Source organism: Carassius carassius, chromosome 18 (genome assembly GCF_963082965.1).
Source record: "Carassius carassius chromosome 18, fCarCar2.1, whole genome shotgun sequence".
Taxonomy (NCBI): domain Eukaryota; kingdom Metazoa; phylum Chordata; class Actinopteri; order Cypriniformes; family Cyprinidae; genus Carassius; species Carassius carassius.
Window position 1 is genome coordinate 9,797,566 of NC_081772.1, and position 23,655 is coordinate 9,821,220.

The window sequence follows — 23,655 nt, forward strand, 5'->3', positions numbered from 1 at the left end:
TTTGTGCCGACATATAGCATGGCTTTACCGAGACGTTTCAGGAAATATAAACATGCTGCTAGACATGGACCACGAATGGCACTTAAGAGTTTTTCAACCGGCTCTATAAAATGAAACCTTCAAAATAACTGATTTCCAAAGAGCGACTAACTTCTTGAGCGCGAAATTGCTTGGAAGGCTTTGCTACCACCATGTGGCGTAAAGATGAAACACAAACAAGAAGGCCTGTGTATGACCCACTGCGGCACCCGTAGAGTTACCGTCAAACTAGACGTGTACTTGCTACATTGTTGTTGTGTAGTTTCATCAGAATCGGGAAATGCGTGTGTTTACAACTCTACACAAAACTCATCGATAATCCTCATCCGACTCCTTTTTAATCCGTTCTAATGTGTTCGTATCATAATGTCTTCAGATTTGGTGTTAGATTTCGTGAATTCATCGATGATGAATAAGGAAGCGGAGGATATTTCCATCGATCAGGATGGAGAGTGGGGTAAGATACATTTTCTTGAAATATCCATGACAGCGCGTGCTGCTCGCGATAAACACCAACTTCTATATTTACTTTCAGTAATGTGTCTTTATAGGCTAGTATGAGGTTATTTATGAAGCGGACTAACTGACTGGTGAACCTGTCTCTCATCCGTGTTTTTGTGGCTTCAATTTTAAAATGCAGTTTAAACAAAATTAGAAATTTTTTTTAAATGTGAAACATTAATAGAATATAACAAATACAACTTCGCTTATTTAACGTTGTCATTAAACATTCATTGTTGTGAATAACGCAGGTCTAGTTAAACTATTAAATTACAGTGTGTCAGTTAGGTTTTGGTTAACATATAAAAGCAACCAGAATTGAAACCAAATTATTTGTTACATCACATCTAAGGGTGAATGGTTGCAGGTAGTTTGACCTGGTTAGGACCCCACAACTCAAAAGAAGATTATGAAATTGATACTTTTTTGACTCCCTGTACTGCTCTCATGCTTTCAGGACTTTGTTTGTTGGTTTTACTTCGTTGTGCATCACTGCCTTCGGCTGTAGTTCACAACAATGTCTTTTACTTGTGTAGATATCAGTTTGTTTGATGAGCTGGAGGATCTTGGGAATGCTGACGAGCTTCTGGAGGCTCTGGTGGAGAGTGTAGGCTATGTGAGTCAAACCCCTGCAAAGACAAGCTGGCAAAATCTGTTACTTATCACATATAGGTTACATTTTTTATTTTTCAAATTGCATTTTGAAAATCGAATTGCATCTTTCAAAGATTGACAAGTTTGTTGAATGCTTTTTTTTTTGGTTTGATTATAGCTTTAACCAGATATTTGTAGCAATTTAAGCATATATCAAAAGCATTTTGGATCTACCCTCTATTAGGGCACCTCTGTCCCTGACCTGAACTTTGACATTGATATCCCAGCGTGGAACTCAGATGGCTGGAGGGAAAACGGTAGCCCACGCTCAGGTACTAATTTTAAGTTTTCAGTGGACTGGACACTGAATTTCTATAGCAGGAATGAATTCAGAGTAATTTGCTATTCATGAGACACATTTCAAGTATTACCAAAATTAAATGTATGAAAGCATTTCTATCCTTTTCTGCTCTCACAGATGGTGATGTAACCATGGACTCACTATCACCAAACCACACGCTCAGTTCAGTGTCCTCCCCAGCGTCAGTGGAGCCCAACTCACCGTGCTCCACACATGTGAGTCAAACTTTTAGCAAAAACTTAAACACTTGAATCTCAGTGGCACTGAAGTCAGTGTGTTGTTTAACATGCCAAATATTGTTATAGTTTGCATAACACATATTGAATTTTAACGTATGTTGTTCTCAATGATGCAACAACCTGTAAAGGGATGTCATACATGCATACAGGAAGGGATGTACAGGAAGCACATTCATGCTTTCTGAAAGTAGAGGGATGGGCGAATGAAACTAAATGCAAGGGACTAGATGCATTTTAAAAGATGAACTATTTTTAACATGTTTAAAGAAACGTGACCGATTATAACCAATGATTTAATGAATATGCATTAAAACAAAAGGCAGTACTGGGTGGTATCATAGGTGTTCTGTAGCTGTGTTCTGTCATTTTATATGTTCAAACAGTTAAATAATGATACTGTATGTAGACTTCTAGAGAAGACCATCTGGATTCCCACCCCAGTATTCCCATGCTTGAGTGCTCTTTCAGTTTATTTTTCTATGTAAGGGCTCTGAAGGCTTTTCATGATTTTCCCCATTTATGCTTTTTTCATATTTGCTATGTTCTTTTTAAGGATGAGGCACTGTCTCCAGTATCCTGGAATTCTCAGCCCTCTCCGCTGTCTGTCTGCTCTTACTCCAGCAGCTTTGCTGAGGCACCTGCTGAGAGGAAGCCTTCCAAGAGGACCAGTCAGTCAAAAGGTAGGTGTAGTACATTAATTTCCTCATTTGAATAATTTTTCTAGTCTTCTTCTGTGTAATAAGATGATATATTTGTTCACATAGCAAAGCCTCTCCAGCCAGTGAAGAAACTCATTCAGTTTAGCCCCAAGGTTTCCATTCAGCCTAAACCACTTTTTACCTCTGGGCCCATCTCCCATGCTGCATCCCCCCTTCAGACTAAGACCATCATCATCCAGCCTCTCCAGACTACCGTTCTGCCTGTAGTGAAACCTCCACAAGTCACCATTCAACCAGCACCCTATACAGGTAATGAAGAACCCCATTCTGCCACACTTTAGTCTGATAAATTCTGGTATGTAAAAAAAAGTATTGGTATATTTGATATTTTTATGAATCACATTTTATTCAGTTGCACGGTGAAATGAGTGGTGTGTTTTAGGTTGTATTGCAGCTCTCTCTTCATTGTTACAAAAAAACAGCAGATGGCACTAGCAACACATTTGTGTTTGCTTTAATAAATGAGAAATATTGTCTTTAATATTATGTGCATAGACATAGTACCTTAATAACAAAATGCTAATAAGATTTATAAAAATAGTTTAATAAAAAAATGTGTATGTATATATATATATATATATATATATATATATATATATATTTATGTGTGTGTGTGTGTATATGTATAAATGTATGTATGTAAAAATATAAAATAACACTCTATTTGTATTTAAATTAGTGCATTCATTCTTGCTGTAGTCAGTCTTGATTTGTGATTGAACACAGTAGGAAAAAGCTTTCTGATGAAATGGGTGAGTCTGTTTAATGTTGAGTGTTTAATGTTCTGAACAGGAATCAGCAAGCTTCAGTATCCGTTTCCTAGTGTGTAATATAAACACTTACCTCATTCACCTGAAAACACAAATGGAGCAGAAGGCAAAAGCAGCCTGAATTCAAATCTTATCCTGTACACTTATCTGAAACATGAGAGACATGATTTTACTGTGTGTCCAAACCATCACTTCCCACTTAATATTTTGACAACTGTGTGACCCGTTTCTCAGAATAAGGGTCAGTACAGTTTGGTTTGTAAATGTTACGTCACACAAAGCACTACACTATATTTTTTGTTTTCTTAGGAGCCTTTTGTGAAAAGAGAGAAGTGCCACAAGCTGCTTATATGTACTGAATCCAACTGTGTGAAACATTGTGGAAGTGCACTTTAAACTGATTGCGTTCTGCTACAGTAATTATTTTCTGGCTAACCGCAGAGTTTTGATGTGAGGTTGATGACCCCTGCCGGGGAGTCACCACAAATTCCTCTCATTTAACTCAACACCAACAGCAACCCATCATGCCTGACAAATTTTGTTTGTCTGTGTTATGTGGAGGTGACGTGTTTGGCTCTGGGTGAAGGATGCTGCTAACAGTTTCCTTTGTGATTCAAACTGTTTTTCTCTCCTTATTGTTATTAAACCAGTTTGTGCTGTGAAAACTTTACTTGCAGAGTCTTGGAATTAATGATATGTTAAGTCTGAAAAAGTGATGAAATATAGCAACAAGTTGGACTCAACACATTTTTTACTTAATTTGAATGGTGAAGTGTTTAAACTCTGTTTTCTCTTGCAGGTCAGCGAATGTTGCTATCTCAGCCTACTCAGGTTGTCCAACTTCAGACACCTCAGGTGGTGCCCACGCATGTAGTCACCATGCCCACACTGACTCAGGACAGATCCATCTCTGTTGTTGGCTCGGTAACAGCATCTCCTGTGGTCGCCATGACAATGCAGAATTCCACCCCTGAGGATGATGTAAGTTTCTACACAAATGCAAAAACACTTTGTCTCAGTCACTGATCAGGGACTCATTCGTGAAATCCTTCTAGCGCACTGGAACGTTCCCTCCCTGAAAAATCGCTCAATCCACTGCAAAACTAGGACACATTGATGCTCACTATGCTCCCTTAAACATTTATAATTAATATTCGGGCTGAAATATTTTATTAATATAAATTGTAACATGTAACAGAACAAAGTGTTAAAGAGAATATAAAATAATATCAAAAAGAGATTGGTCCTTCCAGCTGTTGAGTAATTCCAACAGTGACATTCTACTGTACAATTCTGTCTAATGTAGAGATGTTGCTGGAAATTGAGTAATCACTGTCCCAATGTGCAGTGAATACTTACCAGTGACCAGATTCATGCACACGATATACTGATTCATGAGCTTGGGTGCTGATTGAGATCCACCCTTTGTCAAGATGAACCTTTCATTTGGTATTAAATTGGTTAAGGGAGCTTTTGATGTAGTTTGTGATTTCTAAATCATCACTGCATATGGTTCCAGTCAGCTGTCATTCAGCTAATTCCAACAGAGTTCAACCGGCTTAGTTTTGATATTTTGGCAGCAGTGCTAATGTGCTGACATCTTGCATTTCTTCAATTTGGACTGCACCATCTCTGAGATTTGTGTAAGATTGCTAAGCCAAGTCATTTATGTCAACTCACCCAACTAGTTGTTTTTTAAAAAAAGAATGTACACTACAGTTCAAAAATTTGCATTTGGTGCGATTGTTTAAATTTAGAGAAATCTCTTGAAATGCTCACCAAGTCTGCTTCGGTTTGTTCAAAAATACAGGAAATGTTGTTGAATAAATGTTGTATTTTTGTTAAAGTTGCACTGAGTGATTTTTGAAAAACACTTTTGACCACTGTGTCGGATTGAGTCCCAGAACAAACTTTCAGCCAATCAGCAGTTAGGGGCTGTGTTGGCTTTTTCTTGAATATGCTGCAGGCATAGATGGCAGATTCCGCCAAGGTTGTGTACAGATGTGTGGGCGGTAGTTAGCAAAATAGGGGCGATTTCCTGTTGTGGTATGGGCATGTTTGTTTTGATGCTTTCAAATATCAACATCATTTGGCAAAAATCGCTTAGTGCACCTTTAAGCAGTCAAAAAATTTTTTATGGTAGTGTACTGGTAGTTTTGCACATCCCTGTTTAGTATGCACTTCTCCAACTTCCATATCTGCACCAAAACAAGAGCTGCTAGTTTTTCAGAAAGCCAGATGTTTGAGGTGAAAGTAAAAGACTTGGTGGTATTTCACACATTCAGAATTCCAGTATTCCACAATTAGTCTTTGGTGTTGAATAACCTGTGAAATACAGATACCAGAAGAGCAACAATTTTGTTGGCAATGGACTGATGTACAAGCCAACATGATTTGCCTTGTAGATTTGATGGGTTTGCAGTCATAATAATCTCTGCACAAACATTCACTGAAGTTTTTGCAAATATTTAAATTTTATAGCAATAATTTAGCTTGGCCTCATTGTGAATTATCTTTAATAATCTTCAAGAGGAATTTTAAATATCAGCTATCAGTGAAGTTGTTGCTACAAAAACGTGCTCTTATCTGGAGTACCTTGTTACAGAACATTTTTGGCATGATAATTCACTTTGGGCCCACATACAAAAAAATTCAAAAGTTACTGACCCTGAAAGTTTGAACACTAGTGTATTTTAGGTTTAGCCATTTTATGTGCAGATGTGTGTAATTTCAGTATGGAGTAAAAACAACAACAAAAATACTTCCTGTAGCATCAGTTTCTAATTCTATTGTATTTGCTCAGGGACTTATAGCTGATGTGTTATTTCCTCTCCCCAAAGTTTAAATTGATTGAGATTCCCAAAAAGTGTGACTGTGCAGTACTTTCCACATTGCTTTGTTTGTTTTGGGTCTCTATGGGAACATTGGCTCAACCAATAGCATGATTTTGCTGTTGGACTTCTTGTTTTTCTGTACAGTAGAATGGGGTGATTTGGAAACCTGTTTGATAATAATATTTATTATTTAATAGTGCTACTAGTTGTGTGAATTACACACGGTGACTTTAAATAAATATTGAGAAAAGGAAAGCTGGAAAGGGATCCTGAATTACCATGGATCTGGTCTTACTTTGATAGTATCTACTCATCAAATGGTTTCTTAATCAAAAGCTTATGTTCATCCAGATGTGCTGTCCTGACATCAGCAAAAAGCCCTACGCAGATGTGAAAAATAAGATTATTTATAGTTGAGATAAGAGGAGGGGGTGTTCTGGTAGAAATAGGAGAGAGACACATTAGGACCTCTAGGTGAGAACAGGACATAGGGCAAGGATAACGCTGGATAAAGAGGCAAAGCATCTTAAATTGTCTTAATATACCATATGAAGGTGTTTATTGTATTGTCACGTTTTTTAATGTTTTTTTATTTTATTTATTTTTTACAAAAAATAATTTGAGATTAAACAGTAATTGGTAAACCCCTGCAGTACTGCTGTGGACTCCCTAGGGGTCATGAAGCTCTTGTTGAAAACCCATTTTCTTTAGGATTTGGCAATGATAGTAATTGTAGATTTCTGAAGAATCATGTGACCTGCAGCTTCGCCATCACAGGAATATATTATGTTTTAAAATATATGAAAACAGAAAGCAGTTATTTTAAATTGTAGTAATATTTCACAATATTATTGTTTTTACTCTTTGTATAATCCCAGTGTCCTTAGCAACAGACCAACAGTGAACTCATGCTCTCATCATTTTCCATTGAAGTATTTGTTCCGAAAATACTGTAAATTCAACTGAGCTTAGATTTAATTAAATAGAGTACAGGATTAGTCTCAAATTCTTGTCCATTTCATGCTGTCCTTTCCACTTTTGGGGTTATTACTGCTTTCATTACCAGTCCCTTTCAATTACCAAGTTCTCTGAATTGAAAAAAAAAAAAAAACGCACCTGTGTACATAAGTTTGGTTCATTTGTAGGTTGGCTGGCATTGATTGGGAGAGAATGGTGAAGGAGCGGACCTCCATAGAAGTACTGATAAACACAGGCTGCGTTGTAAACAAAGCTGGGTAATGTCAGAAATTACTGCTTCACATCAGACTTTTTAACTTTAGCTGTGTGAGAAATCACAGTTTGTGATTTATGTTTATAACAACAGCATAGTTTTTTACAGTTTTACTAATTTTTTTCTGTTGATGAATGTGCCTTAAATTTAGTCAGTCATCATGCAATATTATTTGACAAATGTCATATACTAAATTTAGTCAACGAATATAATGCTTCTTTTAGTGACTAAAATACAAAATTTTTAAAAAGATTTAGTCAATGTATTAACATTTGATTGTAATCATTTTATACAGCATGAAAACTGATATCCTAAAATGAGTATACTGAAGTATTTACTTTTAAGACTTTTGTGAATTTGTCTTTCTTTGCATTTTAGCTTTTAGCATATAGATTTTACAAGTTTTTTAAGACTATTTAGCACATGAAAATGTAGATTGTATATATAGTGTTGTAATGGTATTTGTACATTGGCAACATTAGTATTCAGATATTTTTTGTGTTGTGTCCCTGTAGTTTTATTTTTTCCTCATCATTGATTTTTGACAAAAGAATGTTTTAATTTAAATAATTTAAGTATTATAATGGTGCATTTTAATTATAATCATAATTCATCTTCATTATCATTGACGGGTCAATACATGGCAGGGCTTGAAAACGGAAAAAAAATTCAATCGGTTCACTCCGAGCAGAATCGATATTTTAACGTTTCTGTTCCTGCTTTCCTCTGATATTATTACCGTTCCGAAACCAGTTTAGGTGGAAGAAATACCGGTTAATAACGTAATTTGTAAAAAACTTCTTTATAATTTGCCTATAATGCGCGTCGTTTGTATATGCAGGCTTTACAGTTCTTACTGCGCGCTAGCTCGTGGGATCTTGGGTTTGATGGAAGGAGGACACCGACAGGAAGCTCGGCACAACTGCGCGCAGACTATTCTCTCCCGCGATTCTAATCGTGGGTCTCTGTTCTCGCGATATTTCCTTTAGAGCTTATTTAAAGTTATAGAACATTAATTTTAACCTTAAATTTCACTCCCTACAATAATAGTAATATAATGATAATAAAATACAGCGTTTTCTTTACTCAAAAAGAAAAGGAAAAAATAGAGATCTAACGTTAGTCAATAACCCGCTGCGGTATAGTCACAGCCAAAACATAATCTTTTCTAGATTTTAGCCAAATGTAGGCTACTAAAAAAAAAAATATATATAAAAAAGTTTGCTGCATTGTAAAAAAAACACTTGTATAAGATTGTACTTTGAGAGTGGAGAAAAAAAAAAAAAAAACTTTAGGTCAAGGCTCACGTCGCATTTAATTAGTTTTACTTTACTCTGTTACTTTCCGAAATAATGAAGGCTAAAATGCCTGTAGTCTAAAGCAAAATGTTTGCAAACATAAAAACAGCTATTAGTTTCTCTCTAAAACAAATCATATGAAGTTTTAGGCTATAAAAATGTCAATCCAAAAAAATTACGGTGAAGCTGATGTCTTCCTCTCTCATTCGGCAGAAATCCAAATGTTTCCATGTTCCCGATGTATCTGGATGCTAAAATATGATTTATTATATAGTGTTTGTACTTTCATCGACATAAAACATCATCCTTCAAATCGGCTTTATCTGCACAGTGAGCGGTCACGCTGAACGCAACACATTCTGTACAACGGAGCAGTGTAACTTTTTATTTGTTTCTTTAACTCTATTTTGTTTTAGCAAAATGATGTTGTGTGCGCGATGGTCATACCAATGCTGGTTGGTTATACAGAAGCAAGACATTATTCAAAGCTGTCAAGCTTTTGCAAAATAAAGAAAACTACTCTCTGCTTTTTCATTTTCCTTTCCGAAAACTTTGGAACGTGTCACAATGAACTGTAATTTAGCAAATTTTTTCTTTCGTTTCGTTAATCTGTCGATATAAGTGAAATATATTTAGTCTATATACCTATATTCCTTATGTAATCCTATAATTTTCCTGTTTTCGACATTCACCGAAGCGCTGCAGGTGCGTATGATCTGTTGAATTCTTCTCACATTATCCTCAGATAAACTCTTAAGGGCGGTGCATTGCGACTTGACTAGGACTCCACAGCTGAGCGGACATTTCAGTCGTTGGCTTCAGCGTCACATTTGCATAGGACGTACTACTGGAATTTGTGATTGATTGACAACAAATTTCAAATATTCAATGGAACGATAAAATAACGTTATTAACCGGTTAATGGCCATTGCAAATTTTCGATTCTGTTCGGAACTATAAGATTTGATTTTGTTTCTGGTTCTGTTCCTGTCAAAATTTAGTTAATTTCCGAACCATTCCTTGAACCAGTTCAGAGCCCTGATACATGGAAATTCTTTGTCCCACCTATGTGGGCGATACATTGTCTAAGAGCCTTTGCAACAGTAATGACTTTGACTATAGTGTGAGATTATAGGGCGCAGTCATGGTCTAATATATAGAGAGTTAGAGCGTCTGACTTGTAACCCAAAGGTCACAGGTTTGGGTTTTGGGAGTGAATAACCAGTGTTCTCTTCCACCCTCAATACCATGACTGAGATGAGACCCTTGAGCAAGGCACCGAACCCCCAAATGCTCTCCAAAAATGGCTACCAACTGCTACGGGTGTGTGTTTACTACTGACTGCTGTGTGTTTGCACTTGGATGGATAAAATGCAGAGCACATGCATGTGCATTTCATTCCCATCTGCATGTTTATGTGGTAGTTCATGGCTTGTATGATTTTTTTGTACAGAATGTATTCAGTCCACACAAGCTGTCATTTAGACTCGGTTGTGAATGTCTGGGCAGAAAGAGAAGCAAAAAAAAGTTCACACATTTATAGCAACAGTTATTGTTTCCATATACACCAGTGGTTTCCTTGTAAATCCACATCTTCTTTACATGTTGCAATTCCGCAGGTTTCAGATTTTATTGTAGTCTGTAATTCTCAGTTGCCTGATGTAATTTTAGAAATATCAAATTCTCCAAAATAAGTTTCAAATGTAGACATAAATGCTGTTTTTGGAGTTGTGAATTGACTTTAAAGTGTAAAGAATATCTAATGTGTTTAGTATGTAAGCCACGACTCTAGAATGATCTGACATTAAGGGGAATATAAAAGACTCGCCTCTGTAGCCTCAATGTCTGTTGGCTTTCAGAAAAAAAAAACTTTTTAGCAGAGCACAGCCACATGTTCACTCTCTCTCCTGCTTCTGTTTTTGTCCTTCATTCTGAGCTCCAGACACTTGGTTGGGGTATTGTACTCCTACGTGGCAAACACACACACACACACACACACACACATATGCTCATGCATGAACCCTTACACTCAAGCAGGCTACTCTCTGCAGCAATGAGAGAGGGGAAAAATGGAGAGATGCCTTTATACATTTCATACATCTTATGTAATCGGGGTCAAGGATGAGGATTTTTTCCCCCTGCTTGTAGGATCATGTATACATACATATACATATATTAATACATTAATTTATATGCATGGTTATGTGTATATGTATATATATATATATATATATATATATATATATATATATATATATATATACACACGTGTGTGTGTGTAGTTCATATGTGTATACAGATATGTGAGTGAATACACACACACACACATATATATAATTATTTTATTTTTTTAAACCTATTACATCAGTTTTTCAAACATTTTCAAAGTTTTTAAATTCTTTATATATATAAAATCTCATTAGTATCATTATGAAACACATACACTAATACATGTGTATGTTTTTTATGTGTGTGTGTGTGTATATATATATATATATATATATATATATATATATATGTAATTCTTTATTATTATACTTTTCTTTGCAAAAATTTGTACAATCTAAACGGTTCTGCATATTTCTGTGGGTTTGTTTTTGCGCACTGTTATGATAGTTAAAATAATAATTCCAACCCACCCGTGTCACAGACAGTGATGTAAGGATTGTTGTTGAACTGTTCTGTAGAAATATTTATTCAGTGAATTGTATCCCTCAATTAATAGCCAACAGGTTTTATGGGAGAAAATTGTATTTTCAAAAAAAACAAAAAAACAAACCCAAACACAATCACTTGATGCAATAAATTAGTTTAGACTCGAGTATATTAAAAATATGTCAGAGTCTATGTTTGTCTTTCCTGTCTTTTTTTCCCCCCTGCGCTAATGTCATGATTGTGCAGTGGTAAAATCTGAAGGCCATTGAATCTGTCAAAGCTCATAGAGAGTTGTTGAGTATGTGTGTTTGTTGAGGGTTAGCACAGCTGTGGTTTAACTAGGGCTGCTTGTGGTTTGGCCTCAGGGGAGATTTGGGGTTTGAGGGGGTTTAGAAGGAATTGCAGTGCAACAGTAAAACTAGCAGGTGGGGCAGGTGTCTTTGAGAGTGTGTGTTTATGTATGGCTGCTTGTGAGTTATTGCGGCGTGGGATGTTTGAAACCGCTGAATGCTGATGACGGTGTAGCAGGTTGTATGTAATGCTTTGTTTTTTAAGCAGTTTAAGATTAATGATCTTTGGCAAGACAGCTTGTGCATCGTCGAGCAGATTTCAGTTCCCTGCCCTGGAGGACTAGGCTGAGATTCTTTAGGCTTTTTCTTATGCAAAAAGTCATGCGCTACACACTATAAGTAAATCAATATATTACCTGGCTGATTAATTGACCGCTATTTGGTAATTGCTCACTAGCCTGCACAAATTTGATTGAAAAGAAAAACACAGTAAAACAGTAATAATGTAAAGAATTACTATTTGAAATGACATTTCTATTTTAATATATTTTAAAATGTAATTTATTCATGTGATGGCAAAGTTGGAGTTGCTTATTTGGTGTGCTGGCTAATGTTTTTGAGGAAACCGTGGTACACTTTTCAAGATTATTTGATGACTAGAATGTTCAAAAGATCAGTATTTATTTAAAATGGTAATATTTTATAACATTATGCATGTCTTTAATGTCAGTTTCAGTCTGTTTAACGCACTATTGCTGACTGAAACTATTAATTTTTTTAAAATTCCCATGGCCATTTGTCTTAAGAAAATGTAGAAAGTTATAATGTAACAAATGTAGTAAATTATGTTATTAACATTGAACACTCTTCTTTATAGATATTCGATAATCACAGTTAGGGTTGGGTATCGATTGGGTTTTGTACGATACCGGTGCCATTTAGATACTTTTAAAACGGTACCAGAGCCTAAACGGTACCTGAACCAATACTTCTATAAAAAGGATATCATTAAAGAACATTAAAAAGATTTAAAATAAATCATAGCATTCACACGCTCCTTGGATGCTCTCATTTCCCAAGCTTCCCTTACTTTAAGGCTAATAAATGTATTTCACGATCTGGGTCATTATTTAATACAAAACCACACATAATGTTTCTACTGTATCTCTGTCAATCACTCTAATATTTAGTAAAAACGAGGGCTGTCTGTCACTGTATTTATTCAGTCCTGTGAATTACTGTATGCTCAATCTTCATAAAGTAGCAACAATGTTGTTTGTAAAGTACAATCTTAGACACATTAGTATTTTCACCCCAAAAAAGGGTTTTAAGACAGTTATTTATATATGTTTTGCTGTAGTATGTCAGTAGGAAATATCAGTTTACATTTCCAAACATTCATTTTAATAATAATCTAGTGAGATTGTTGAATGCACAAGCAGTCTGACAACAGACTGCCTATGATTAAGACTTTTGCACAGCAGTTTATTGTATAAAGTACGTATAATTAGATTAAGTATATTTAAATAAGTGTAATTAAAGTATGTCTTCATATGTGATAAGGGCTAGATTGTCGCTGGAGGAAACTGCTGTGGTGTGATGAGCGGTGAACGGAGCGGAAACTTTACAGTTCACGAGAAACCGATTGCTTTCTCATGATCTTTTGTAAACTGTATTTATGACAAAGAACTGCACAGATACAGATATTCTAACAATCTATCGATAAACACACAGTGTGTGTCCTGTGTTTGAGTCTGCTCGCGCTGCTCCGCCGCGGTCTGTGGATTGAAGAGTGTGCTGAAAGACGGGGAGGAGACCGGTCTGACGCCGGTCTGTCGCCAGTTTCATGTAAAATTTAAGTGGACTGACTCTGAGGCGATTGCAAATTTGTTCACTGTTTATGCAGCTAAATGCTATAGCCCCGCTTAAAAAGCCTAGCGACTCCGATGCTTCTTGTGTACATTTCGGAGAACCAGGACAAATATTTCAATAGGGACATTACCTAGGATGACCTTAGTGGCGCCGATACAGGATGGCTGCCTCCGTGACGTGCTCTGCAGTTGTTTTTGTGTTTTTGTTACGTTTGTCCTGTCTTTAGTTATATTCCTGCAATCAGTTTCACCAGGGACGAATTGCTGGATATTCGGCAACACACATCTCCCGATATTTCACCGGTTTTCGACTATTCTGATGTTTTGCTGGACATTCTTGTCGGCGGAGCGGCTGCCCTGATCACACGCTTCAAGAGGACGCGCAGACGGGGAAAGCGAGCGGGAGCGCTCGTCAGACTCAGAAAACGCGGATTTCGAACGCCGTTGCCTAGCATCCATCTGGCAAATCTCCGCTCTCTACCCAACAAAACGGACGAACTGCTTCTGCTCTCTCGGACAAATAAAGATTTCTCCCACTCTGCTGCTCTGTGTTTCACGGAAACTTGGCTGAATGACACCATACCGGACAGCGCGCTCCATCTGCCGGACTTTCAGCTGTTTAGAGCGGATCGCGACGCAGAATCAACGGGGAAATCGCGCGGCGGCGGGACATGCTTTTACATCAATGAACGGTGGTGTACAGATGTAACTGTGTTAAAGAAGACGTGCTGCTCAAATCTCGAAACGCTCTTCATTAACTGCAAGCCGTTCTATTCGCCGCGGGAGTTTCATTCGTTCATTCTGGTTAGTGTTTACATCCCTCCTCAAGCGCACGTGAGCTCAGCTTTACAGAAACTCGCTGAGCAGATCACAGAGACAGAACAACAACACCCAGACTCTGTTTTAATCATTCTTGGGGACTTTAATAAAGCCAATCTCTCCCGTGAACTGCCAAAATACAGACAGCATGTTACTTGTCCCACAAGAGACCGTAATATATTGGATCACTGTTACACAACAATAAAGGATGCATTTCACTCTGTTCCACGAGCAGCTTTGGGACATTCTGATCACCTTCTGGTTCATCTTATACCGACCTACAGGCAGAAACTAAAATCAGCTAAACCTGTATTAAGGACTGTAAAAAGATGGACTAATGAAGCAGAGCAGGATTTACAATCTTGTTTTGACCTCACTGATTGGAGTGTTTTTGAAGCTGCTGCCACCGATCTGGACGAACTCACAGAGACCGTAACATCATATATCAGTTTCTGTGAGGATATGTGTATTCCTACCAAGACTCAACTAAATTACAACAATGACAAACCGTGGTTCACTGCAAAACTCAGACAGCTCCGTCAGGCCAAAGAAGATGCTTACGTGAAGGGGGACAATGTCTTGTATAAACAGGCTAAATACACACTGGAAAAGGAGATCAAAGTGGCAAAGAGGAATTATTCTGAAAAAATAAGGACTCAGTTCACTTCGAACGACTCCGCATCAGTGTGGAAAAGCCTAAAGAAGATCACCAATTACAAGACACCACCCCCCAGCACTGTGGAAAATCAACGACTGGCAGACGATCTGAACGAGTTTTACTGCAGGTTTGAAAGAACACCCATCACCTGCCCTGAACACCTCTCCACACAACCGTTCACACCAATAACAACTCCTGCAACCAACCCTGAATGCCTCTCCAAACAAACGTTCACACCATTCACAGCTCCTGCAACCAACCCTGAATGCCTCTCCACACAACCGTTCACACCATTAACAGCTCCTGCAACCCATCCTGATCACCTCTCCAATCAAGCGCTCTCACCATTCACACCTCCTGCATCCCCCCTCTCCCCCACACCTGCAATTCAGATCAGCGAGGATGCGGTGCGCCAGGTCTTCAGGAAGCAGAAAAGGAAAAAAGCACCAGGCCCAGATTGTGTTACACCAGCCTGTCTGAAATCCTGTGCTGACCAGCTGGCCCCCATCTTCACAAAGATCTTCAACAGATCGCTGGAGCTGTGCGAAGTCCCTTCATGCTTCAAACGCTCCACCATCATCCCCATCCCAAAGAAATCCAAAATTACAGGACTAAATGACTACAGGCCTGTGGCTCTAACGTCTGTAGTCATGAAGTCATTTGAAAAACTGGTGCTGGCCCACCTGAAGGACATCACTGGACCCTTGCTGGATCCTCTTCAGTTTGCCTACAGAGCAAACAGGTCTGTGGACGATGCAGTAAACATCGGACTGCATTATGTTCTGCAACACCTAGACAGACCGGGGACTTATGTGAGGATCCTGTTTGTGGACTTCAGCTCTGCCTTCAACACGATCATCCCAAACCTCCTCCTGCCCAAACTAACTCAGCTCTCCGTGCCCACCTCCGTCTGTCAGTGGATCAACAGCTTCCTGACAGACAGGCAGCAGCTAGTGAGGCTGGGAAAATACACATCCAGCACCCGTACAATCAGCACCGGAGCTCCCCAGGGCTGTGTTCTCTCCCCACTGCTTTTCTCCCTGTACACTAATGACTGCACATCTAAGGACCCCTCTGTCAAGCTCCTGAAGTTTGCAGATGACACCACACTCATCGGCCTCATTCAGGACGGTGACGAGTCTGCTTACAGACAGGAGGTTAAAGAGCTGGCTGTCTGGTGCAGTCTCAACAACCTGGAGCTTAACACGCTCAAAACAGTGGAGATGATCGTGGACTTCAGGAGAAACCCCCCTGCACTCCCCCCACTCACCATCATGAACAGCACTGTGACTGCAGTGGAGTCATTCAGGTTCCTGGGCACCACTATCTCTCAGGACCTGAAGTGGGACATTCACATTGACTCCATTGTGAAAAAGGCCCAGCAGAGGTTGTACTTCCTTCGCCAGCTGAGGAAGTTTAACCTGCCACAGGATCTGCTGAAACAGTTCTACTCCACCATCATCGAATCCATCCTCTGCACTTCAGTAACTGTCTGGTTCAGCTCAGCTTCTAAATCGGACCTCAGAAGACTACAGAGGGTAGTCCGGACTGCTGAGCGAATTATCGGTACAACCCTCCCATCTATTCAAGAACTGTACTTATCCAGAGTGAGCAAAAGGGCTGTTAAAATCACTCTGGACCCCTCACATCCAGCACACTCCCTCTTTGAACTGTTGCCATCTGGTCGACGCTACAGAGCACTGAGCACCAGAACGACCAGACACAGGAACAGTTTCTTCCCTCAGGCAATCCATCTTATGAACAGCTGATAATAACTGTGGGACACACTACACTATTTATATTTATATACACTACACTTTTTATCCAACACACATACTTAGCGTACACGTAAATCTTTTGCACATAATATACATGTACATACATGGAACACACTATACTACTTATATTTATATTTATATACACATACACTTATTTATCCAACACACATACTTAGCGTACAGTTACAATTTTTCCACATAATATACATGTACATACATAAATGCTCTTTTTAATATACCTGCCATACATTGTCAATTTGTATATTGTCAATCCTTACCCACCTATTTGTATTTTTTTGTATTTTTTATTCCTTATTGTGTTTTTTGTTCTGTCGCTGTTATGTTGCACTGCGGAGCTCTGTCACGAAAACAAATTCCTCGTATGAACATACCTGGCAATAAAGCTCATTCTGATTCTGATTCTGATCGATCACTCAGGCATTTAAGAGGCACTGAAATCTGCATTCTTATTCGGTTCGGTGCATACCTGTTCATATTGGCACCGGGTTTCGGTACCCAACCCTAATCACAGTCTGTCTTGAGTAAACTAGTAGGTACGTAGTAATGGGGAAGAGGATGATCTAAGCAACTCTGTAATTCTGGGTTACCTCATCATCAGATCATTACCCCCATCGTCAGAGTGTTAACCCAATAAAAATTATATATCACCTACTTACCACAAATATATAGTTGCATACCAGCTAAAACATAAAAAAAGATGGATTGCTTTTATGGTGCATTGTATATCATTGTATGGAAAGGAAATCCGAGAAGATTCTGTAAAAATTCTGCATTTGTATTCCATTGAAAAATAAAATGTATGGGTTTGGAACACATGAGGGTGAGTTAAAAATGACAATGATTTCATTCCTGGGTAAATTGTTAATTTAATTATAGTTTGGTCGCATATGCCATCCAGAAACTAGGACATTGCACCAGAATGCAGATTTAGAGGTTATTTGATCTAGGGGAAGTTCGATAATTCTCGTGAGTGGGACACAACAAGATAATGTATTGCACGACACTCAGCATATTCTCACGACCCTCAGCATTATGAGCAACTCACTTTAGCACATCTTTTCTAAAGCAGATTCCTTAGGGTAAAATAAACTGTGATGGATCTCTGAAGGTGATGCCAAACAAAGCAGCTTTCAAGCTCAGCTTCAGCTGTCATTTTGGTAGAATACTGCTGTATCAGCTTTGTGGATTTGGGTAATAACCATGAGCTAACAAATAAATTCACCAAGAATGCATCAGAGACTTGGTTGGTTAAAAGATGGTTTGACATGTTTTGATCCTACTTGGCTCCACTATTAAGTTTCCCTTGAGTTGTACAGTACACTCATATTTGTAAATGGCATTAGTCTGAATGCTGGGTGATAGACATTTGGTTTGAATATACTGAGGTTTTGGTTAAAGGATATTTCCTAAGTCCTATAAGGGACTGAAACATCATCAGCATTGTTTCTGCACAATTCCTCAGTAATGATTCTTTTTGGTGAACTGTGCCAGCATCCAACAATCCTTCTCTTCCCACCCGATTTGATCGCTATGGTGATGGCACCCCACACACTGTAACCAAACATGTTATTCATTCCCAGGCCCTGGCCGTGGCCCGGTTCCCGGTTTTAGGAGCGCTTTCTCATGAGATGGGAGCATAAACAGGCACGTAGAGATCCAAACTGTTTAATCACCAGGATTATTAGGCCCCAGTCTTAAAATAGTCTGGCTGCGAGAACTGCCCCCCCCCAACTAGTGGTTTTGGTTTCCCTTTAGTCATTTGCAGTAAAGTTCTTTTGTAAAACTTCGTCTTTCTTCTTTCTTTAGGGTGTGGTCTGTTCTCAAACTTGTCTGTTGCAAGCATCTGACCCCTGAGTTTTGTCAGGAGTGGGTGGAGGTTTAATTGACCTTGCTTATGTAAGCTTAATTAACTGTGTTTAATTGGGAAAGAGTTTTAATCCTGCTCCAGAACATTTTTAATATGGAGCACACATAAATTCATCACTTAGTTTAAGCTTTTGTGTGTGTGTGTGTGTGTGTGTGTGTAAGAATATGGGCTCATTGTTATGTCTGTGCCTAGAATAGTTTTTATTTATATATATATATATATATATATATATATATATATATATATATATATATATATATATATATATATATATATATATATATATATATATATATTTATCTATTTATTTATTTATCTATTTTATTTTTTATTTATTTATTTATTTATCTTTTTTTTTTTTTTTTTTTTTATACTTGAATGAAGAAATCTAAAATCTCCTAGAACCAAAGCTTATTTAAGTAACACTTCCCGTCACCAATAAAATATATACACTACTGTTCAAAAGTTTGGATTAATATTTTAAAATGTTTTAAAAATAAGTCTCTTATGCTTGTCTAAACTGTATTTATTTGATCAAAACATAGTAAAACAGTGATTATAGTAAAATATTTTTAAAAATTTTAAATATATATATTTTAATATATTTTAAAATGTATTCACTTATAACTTCTCCAGTCTTCAGTGTCACATGATCCTTCAGAAATCATTCTAATATTCTTATTTGGTGCTTAAGCAGCATTTCTTGAAAAAGATTATTATTATTATTATTAACGTTGTAATTTTAATAAAATTAAAGTTTAAAAGAACATAATTTATTTGAAATAGAAATATTTAGTAACATTTCAAATGTTTTGATCAATTTATTTTGTCATAGTATATATATTTTTTTTTAAACAAAAATAAATAAAATGAAAACTTATCACAGATTTTATCATTATTTACATCATTATTTTTGCTAATTCTTTTCCACTTATAATTCCAGTCTGTAATGAGCAACAGAAACATTCTTATGACTTTGAATGGAAAATAGAAATTAGGTCTTTCTCTGTCTTCACATTCCGCTATACTGGACAGTATGCCAGATGGTCTTGTCTGCTATTATCTTTAGGTGGAGTGTGTGTGGATAGGGGCCATGGGTATATATGGATGGCCAGCCACGCTCAGTTTGTCTTGACAAAATGTACAACTAGTGCACAAATTGGAGACAGGGAACTACACTGCAACCTTTTGAAATGACATTGCGACCCTAATTTTTATGAGGTCGCAAATGTATCACTGATTATTTTTGTACCTACCTTATGTTTTAGGCAATATGCAATGATTTACTATGAGCATTTATTAAAACAGAAATGTGTATTTTAAAAATACGTTCAATAACGTGCTCTAAGTATTCAACACATCAAGTTGGCTTCAGCCCCGCGATGCGGGAAAGCTGAACTGAGCAGCTGGTGACTCGCGCTGTGTTCGGTGCGCCTGAGAGAGCCGCGTCTCACGAACACCAACACTGAACCGAGCTCTCCTTCAGAGGTCTTCCTGCACCTGAACGAACAAATACATATCACAGTTTGAACCAACAGAAAAGGATGCAAAAGAGCTTAATTCAGCACCGCGGTGTTCTGGTGTTCAGGGCGCACGCAGAGCCGCGTCTCAAAGTCTACTTGCTTTTTTACCGACAAATAGGCCTACATATTAAATATGTAAAAATACCTGTTTTGGAAAGTGTGTTCGAAAAATCTGTGGTTATGTCTTAAGTGAAAGTAAAGAGTTGGAAAGAAATCGGATGTGTATCATTATAATGGATGCACTGTCTCTTAAAGTGACCGCGCCTAATTTACTAGCTCTGCTGTCAGTGTCTTTAATGTTAATCCAAGAAAGTGAAAGTAAATCCCTCACTGCTCTTGATTGAATTACTTTGTACTTTTAACAAGAATTTATCCACAGTCAAGCTAAAAATCAGATATAAATGATTAAATTGTTTTACTGGTGGGTGCAGGACACTAGTTCATTTATGTAAGTGAGTATAGCAAAATACAGCGAACTGTGAAATATTATACCCAAAAATTCTTCATACTGTAGACTACCATTGAAATAAAAAATAAATAAATAAAAAAAAAAACATAGGGACCTGACCATGTTTTGCTTAAGTGTTTCTTTTTTTCTTTAATTGCTAATGCAACCTTTTCACACCACAGACTGAACAAAATTAAGCATTGCTTGCTTGGTAATTGTTCTACAAAGTATTGATAGTTGTATAAATATTATCATACTAACAGTTGTCTGAAGTTTTGGTTGATTCCATTACATATCTTTCTATCAAAGTTATCTGACATTCTCAAGAGGAATTTGTTCTGATACAGTTTAACTCTGAGTTCTTGTCATATTTTATTACCAATTTCTAAACTATAACAAATAAACTGTGATAATGTGAGAAATGTTGAAGGTGTCTAAATAAATTTTGGTTTGACTGTATATTTTATTTTACAGTGAACACTATGTAGTGCTATGTTAAATTAGTTTCTGGACACCTACAAACGTAAAAAAAAAAAAGTAAAAATTATGTAAATAGCACAAAAAAATAAATGGAACAAACATACAGTAAATATTAAACAATTTCAGACAGGGCCCACTGTACAGCCTGCACCAGGGCTCCACTAACCCCAGCTGCGGCCCTGGGTTAAGGTACCAAGACGGAGCAATGCACTGTGTGTACTGTAAGAAATAAAACAAGAAGACATGTGGTTTAAAAGATGGCAAGTAAAATAAAAAGCACATCTGTATGCAATACAGTTTCATTATTATCCAGAGCGGCTTACTATAAAAAATTTGTGCGACCAAATCATGTTTTGTGCAAGTGCAAGTGCCACCAGTGGAAAAAGTTAGTGTAGTTCCCTGGGAGATCCTAGCTGCAGTCACTTTTCTAATGTTTGCACTATAAACAATCTTTAGTATGACTCCACTATTTTGAAAAACGGTCATCGCTGGAACTGTTGGGATGTGTCTGGTACAAATGCTTGATACAAAGATCTCATTTGTGTGGTGGAGGGGATGTTCAGTAACAAACTGCCTTTGCCTGTGTGTCAGAGCTTATGAGCATAGACTAGTGTATTCACTAGTTTTGACCTGATTTTTTTTTTCTTCCAGTCAAGTGCGTCTCGGAGACAGCAGCGCATGATAAAGAACAGGGAGTCTGCCTCTCTCTCCCGGAAGAAGAAAAAGGAGTATTTGCTGACGCTGGAGGCCCGTCTGAAGGTGGCACTGTCAGAGAACGAGAAGCTGAAGAATGAAAACGGCACATTGAAAAGACAAATGGAAGGCCTGATGAATGAGGTTGGCATCTATAATATCTACCTTGATCTCTTTGCAGGCTATAATTTCAAGAAAGATTTCAGATTATTAGCTGATCTTCTTAAAGTCACCATAAATATATAAAAAAAAATTCATGTTATAGATCTTGTTGTGAACAATTCATCACTCTTCTGGTAAGATGACGTTAACATTCTCTGTCATTCCTTTTCTTTTAAGAACTCTGTGATGAAAGCAACCACACCAAAACGGAGAGCTGTGTGTGTAATGGCAGTCCTGGTCTTCTTGGTCTTCAACTTGGGTCCAATGAGGTGAATAATTTATCCATCTATTTTAATTTATCATGTATTGCAAAATGACTGCACTTTTAGATTGGTAAATGAATAGTCACATTTAACAAATTAAATGCGTATAATCTTGGTGGTCCCATTTGAAGATTCCTAACTACAACTCATATGCATCTAATTTGAATGAACCAGAAGGAATGTTATAAAAAGGTTTATTTAATGTCCTGTCTTGTCTTGTTTTGTTTCCTTTTCTGTCCCACCCAGTCTGCTTGGAGGAAACAGAGGGTCTACATTTCCTGCTGCCCCTGCATTCAGTGGCAGACACCTGCTGGGCTTTTCCTCAGAGTCTGGGAGAAACCTTGTGTCAGACAGGCCTCAGACTGATCCCTCTAACCCCATGAATGGGTAACAATATTCTGTTTTGCCTAGTCATGCTCAAATTCTGTGTTTTGGCTGGAAACACCTGAGAACCTTCCTTATCGAATCTTGCAAAGTCCATTTATTTTTTGGAAATCACGTAAGCACAGGTGCCGAGTGACTCTTTCCAAATGCCTGCGTAAGTGAACAAGGCTCTTGTTCTGCGCCACACACAATTTTACATACTAAGACTTGACAGTTAGCTACATTTGTTGTTTTATCTACCCAGAGCAGTGTTTTGAAAGGCAATACTGGTTTCTCTTGTCCAAATAAATTGCTTCAACAACATGAAACTTATTGGAGTTCAAAAAACCCACATGAAAAGACTGTTATCTCAAAGACATTCATCAAGCAGGGTCTAGTCAAATTTTAGTTACTTCACTCCCATGGGTCTGGGTTAGGCAAGATCACTAGCGTTGCTAAGATTGTGAGAATTGTTTGGGGCTAAAAAAGGTGGTGTTCCACAAGGCTTAATTTTAGGTTCATTTTTGTTTCCTCGTCTTGTCAGTCACTCTCTGGTGCTTCCTTTTCTGCTGTGTTTTTTTCCCACTAACAACTGTTCCTCCGCTGGACTAAAGTTTTATGTTCTAGCTTAAACTGTGTAATTGGTTCTTTGAAAGACATCCTAGGGTTGGATTGTTTGAGATCATTATTTTTTTTAGCTATCTGGAGAATAAAGCTGAAATTCAGAACTGGAGTATGAATGAAAGCATATAGATTATTAATGACATAAATGATCCAGATGTTGGTTTTTATAAACACAGTTCATAAACACCTGCAAGAGTTTTAAAATCTCTTGTGAAATCTCTTACTCCTGTATTATTCATCGGGATAATGTTTATCACATTCCTAAAAGGTTTTATCCTCAATTCGCCTGCATCCCAGTCTGAGTTTGGATCTGTTCAGAGACAGTGTTTCTAATAGCCCAGGGTTTGTCCTATGTAAAGTATTTTATTGTTGAGCATTAAACATATTAAGAACAGTTTAGTCTGGTCTCTTAATATATTTCCTTCTTAAGCCCATAGAAAGTAATCCAGACTTCCCACTCACTATTTCTTCTATGGGATGAGCTTCTCTGTGTCAGCAAAGATTGTGAGACATAGATCCAGCTTCCCAGAGTTTCAGTGTCACTCATCCCTAGC

The 23,655-nt window shown here is 37.6% G+C and overlaps 1 protein-coding gene across 1 annotated transcript in view; it reads left to right on the forward strand.

Annotated features, from left to right (window-relative positions):
* The first annotated feature begins 236 nt into the window (after positions 1-236).
* The window catches only part of LOC132092330 (cyclic AMP-dependent transcription factor ATF-6 alpha-like), a 37,296-nt gene continuing 13,877 nt past the window's right edge, over positions 237-23,655 (forward strand). The window contains exons 1-10 of the mRNA XM_059498509.1: positions 237-496; positions 1,077-1,156; positions 1,379-1,466; positions 1,613-1,710; positions 2,288-2,414; positions 2,499-2,702; positions 4,023-4,204; positions 21,648-21,833; positions 22,029-22,120; positions 22,361-22,501. Coding sequence (XP_059354492.1) covers positions 406-496; positions 1,077-1,156; positions 1,379-1,466; positions 1,613-1,710; positions 2,288-2,414; positions 2,499-2,702; positions 4,023-4,204; positions 21,648-21,833; positions 22,029-22,120; positions 22,361-22,501 — 1,289 coding nt within the window. The 5' untranslated portion in view covers positions 237-405. The remainder of the gene's footprint in view (positions 497-1,076; positions 1,157-1,378; positions 1,467-1,612; positions 1,711-2,287; positions 2,415-2,498; positions 2,703-4,022; positions 4,205-21,647; positions 21,834-22,028; positions 22,121-22,360; positions 22,502-23,655) is intronic.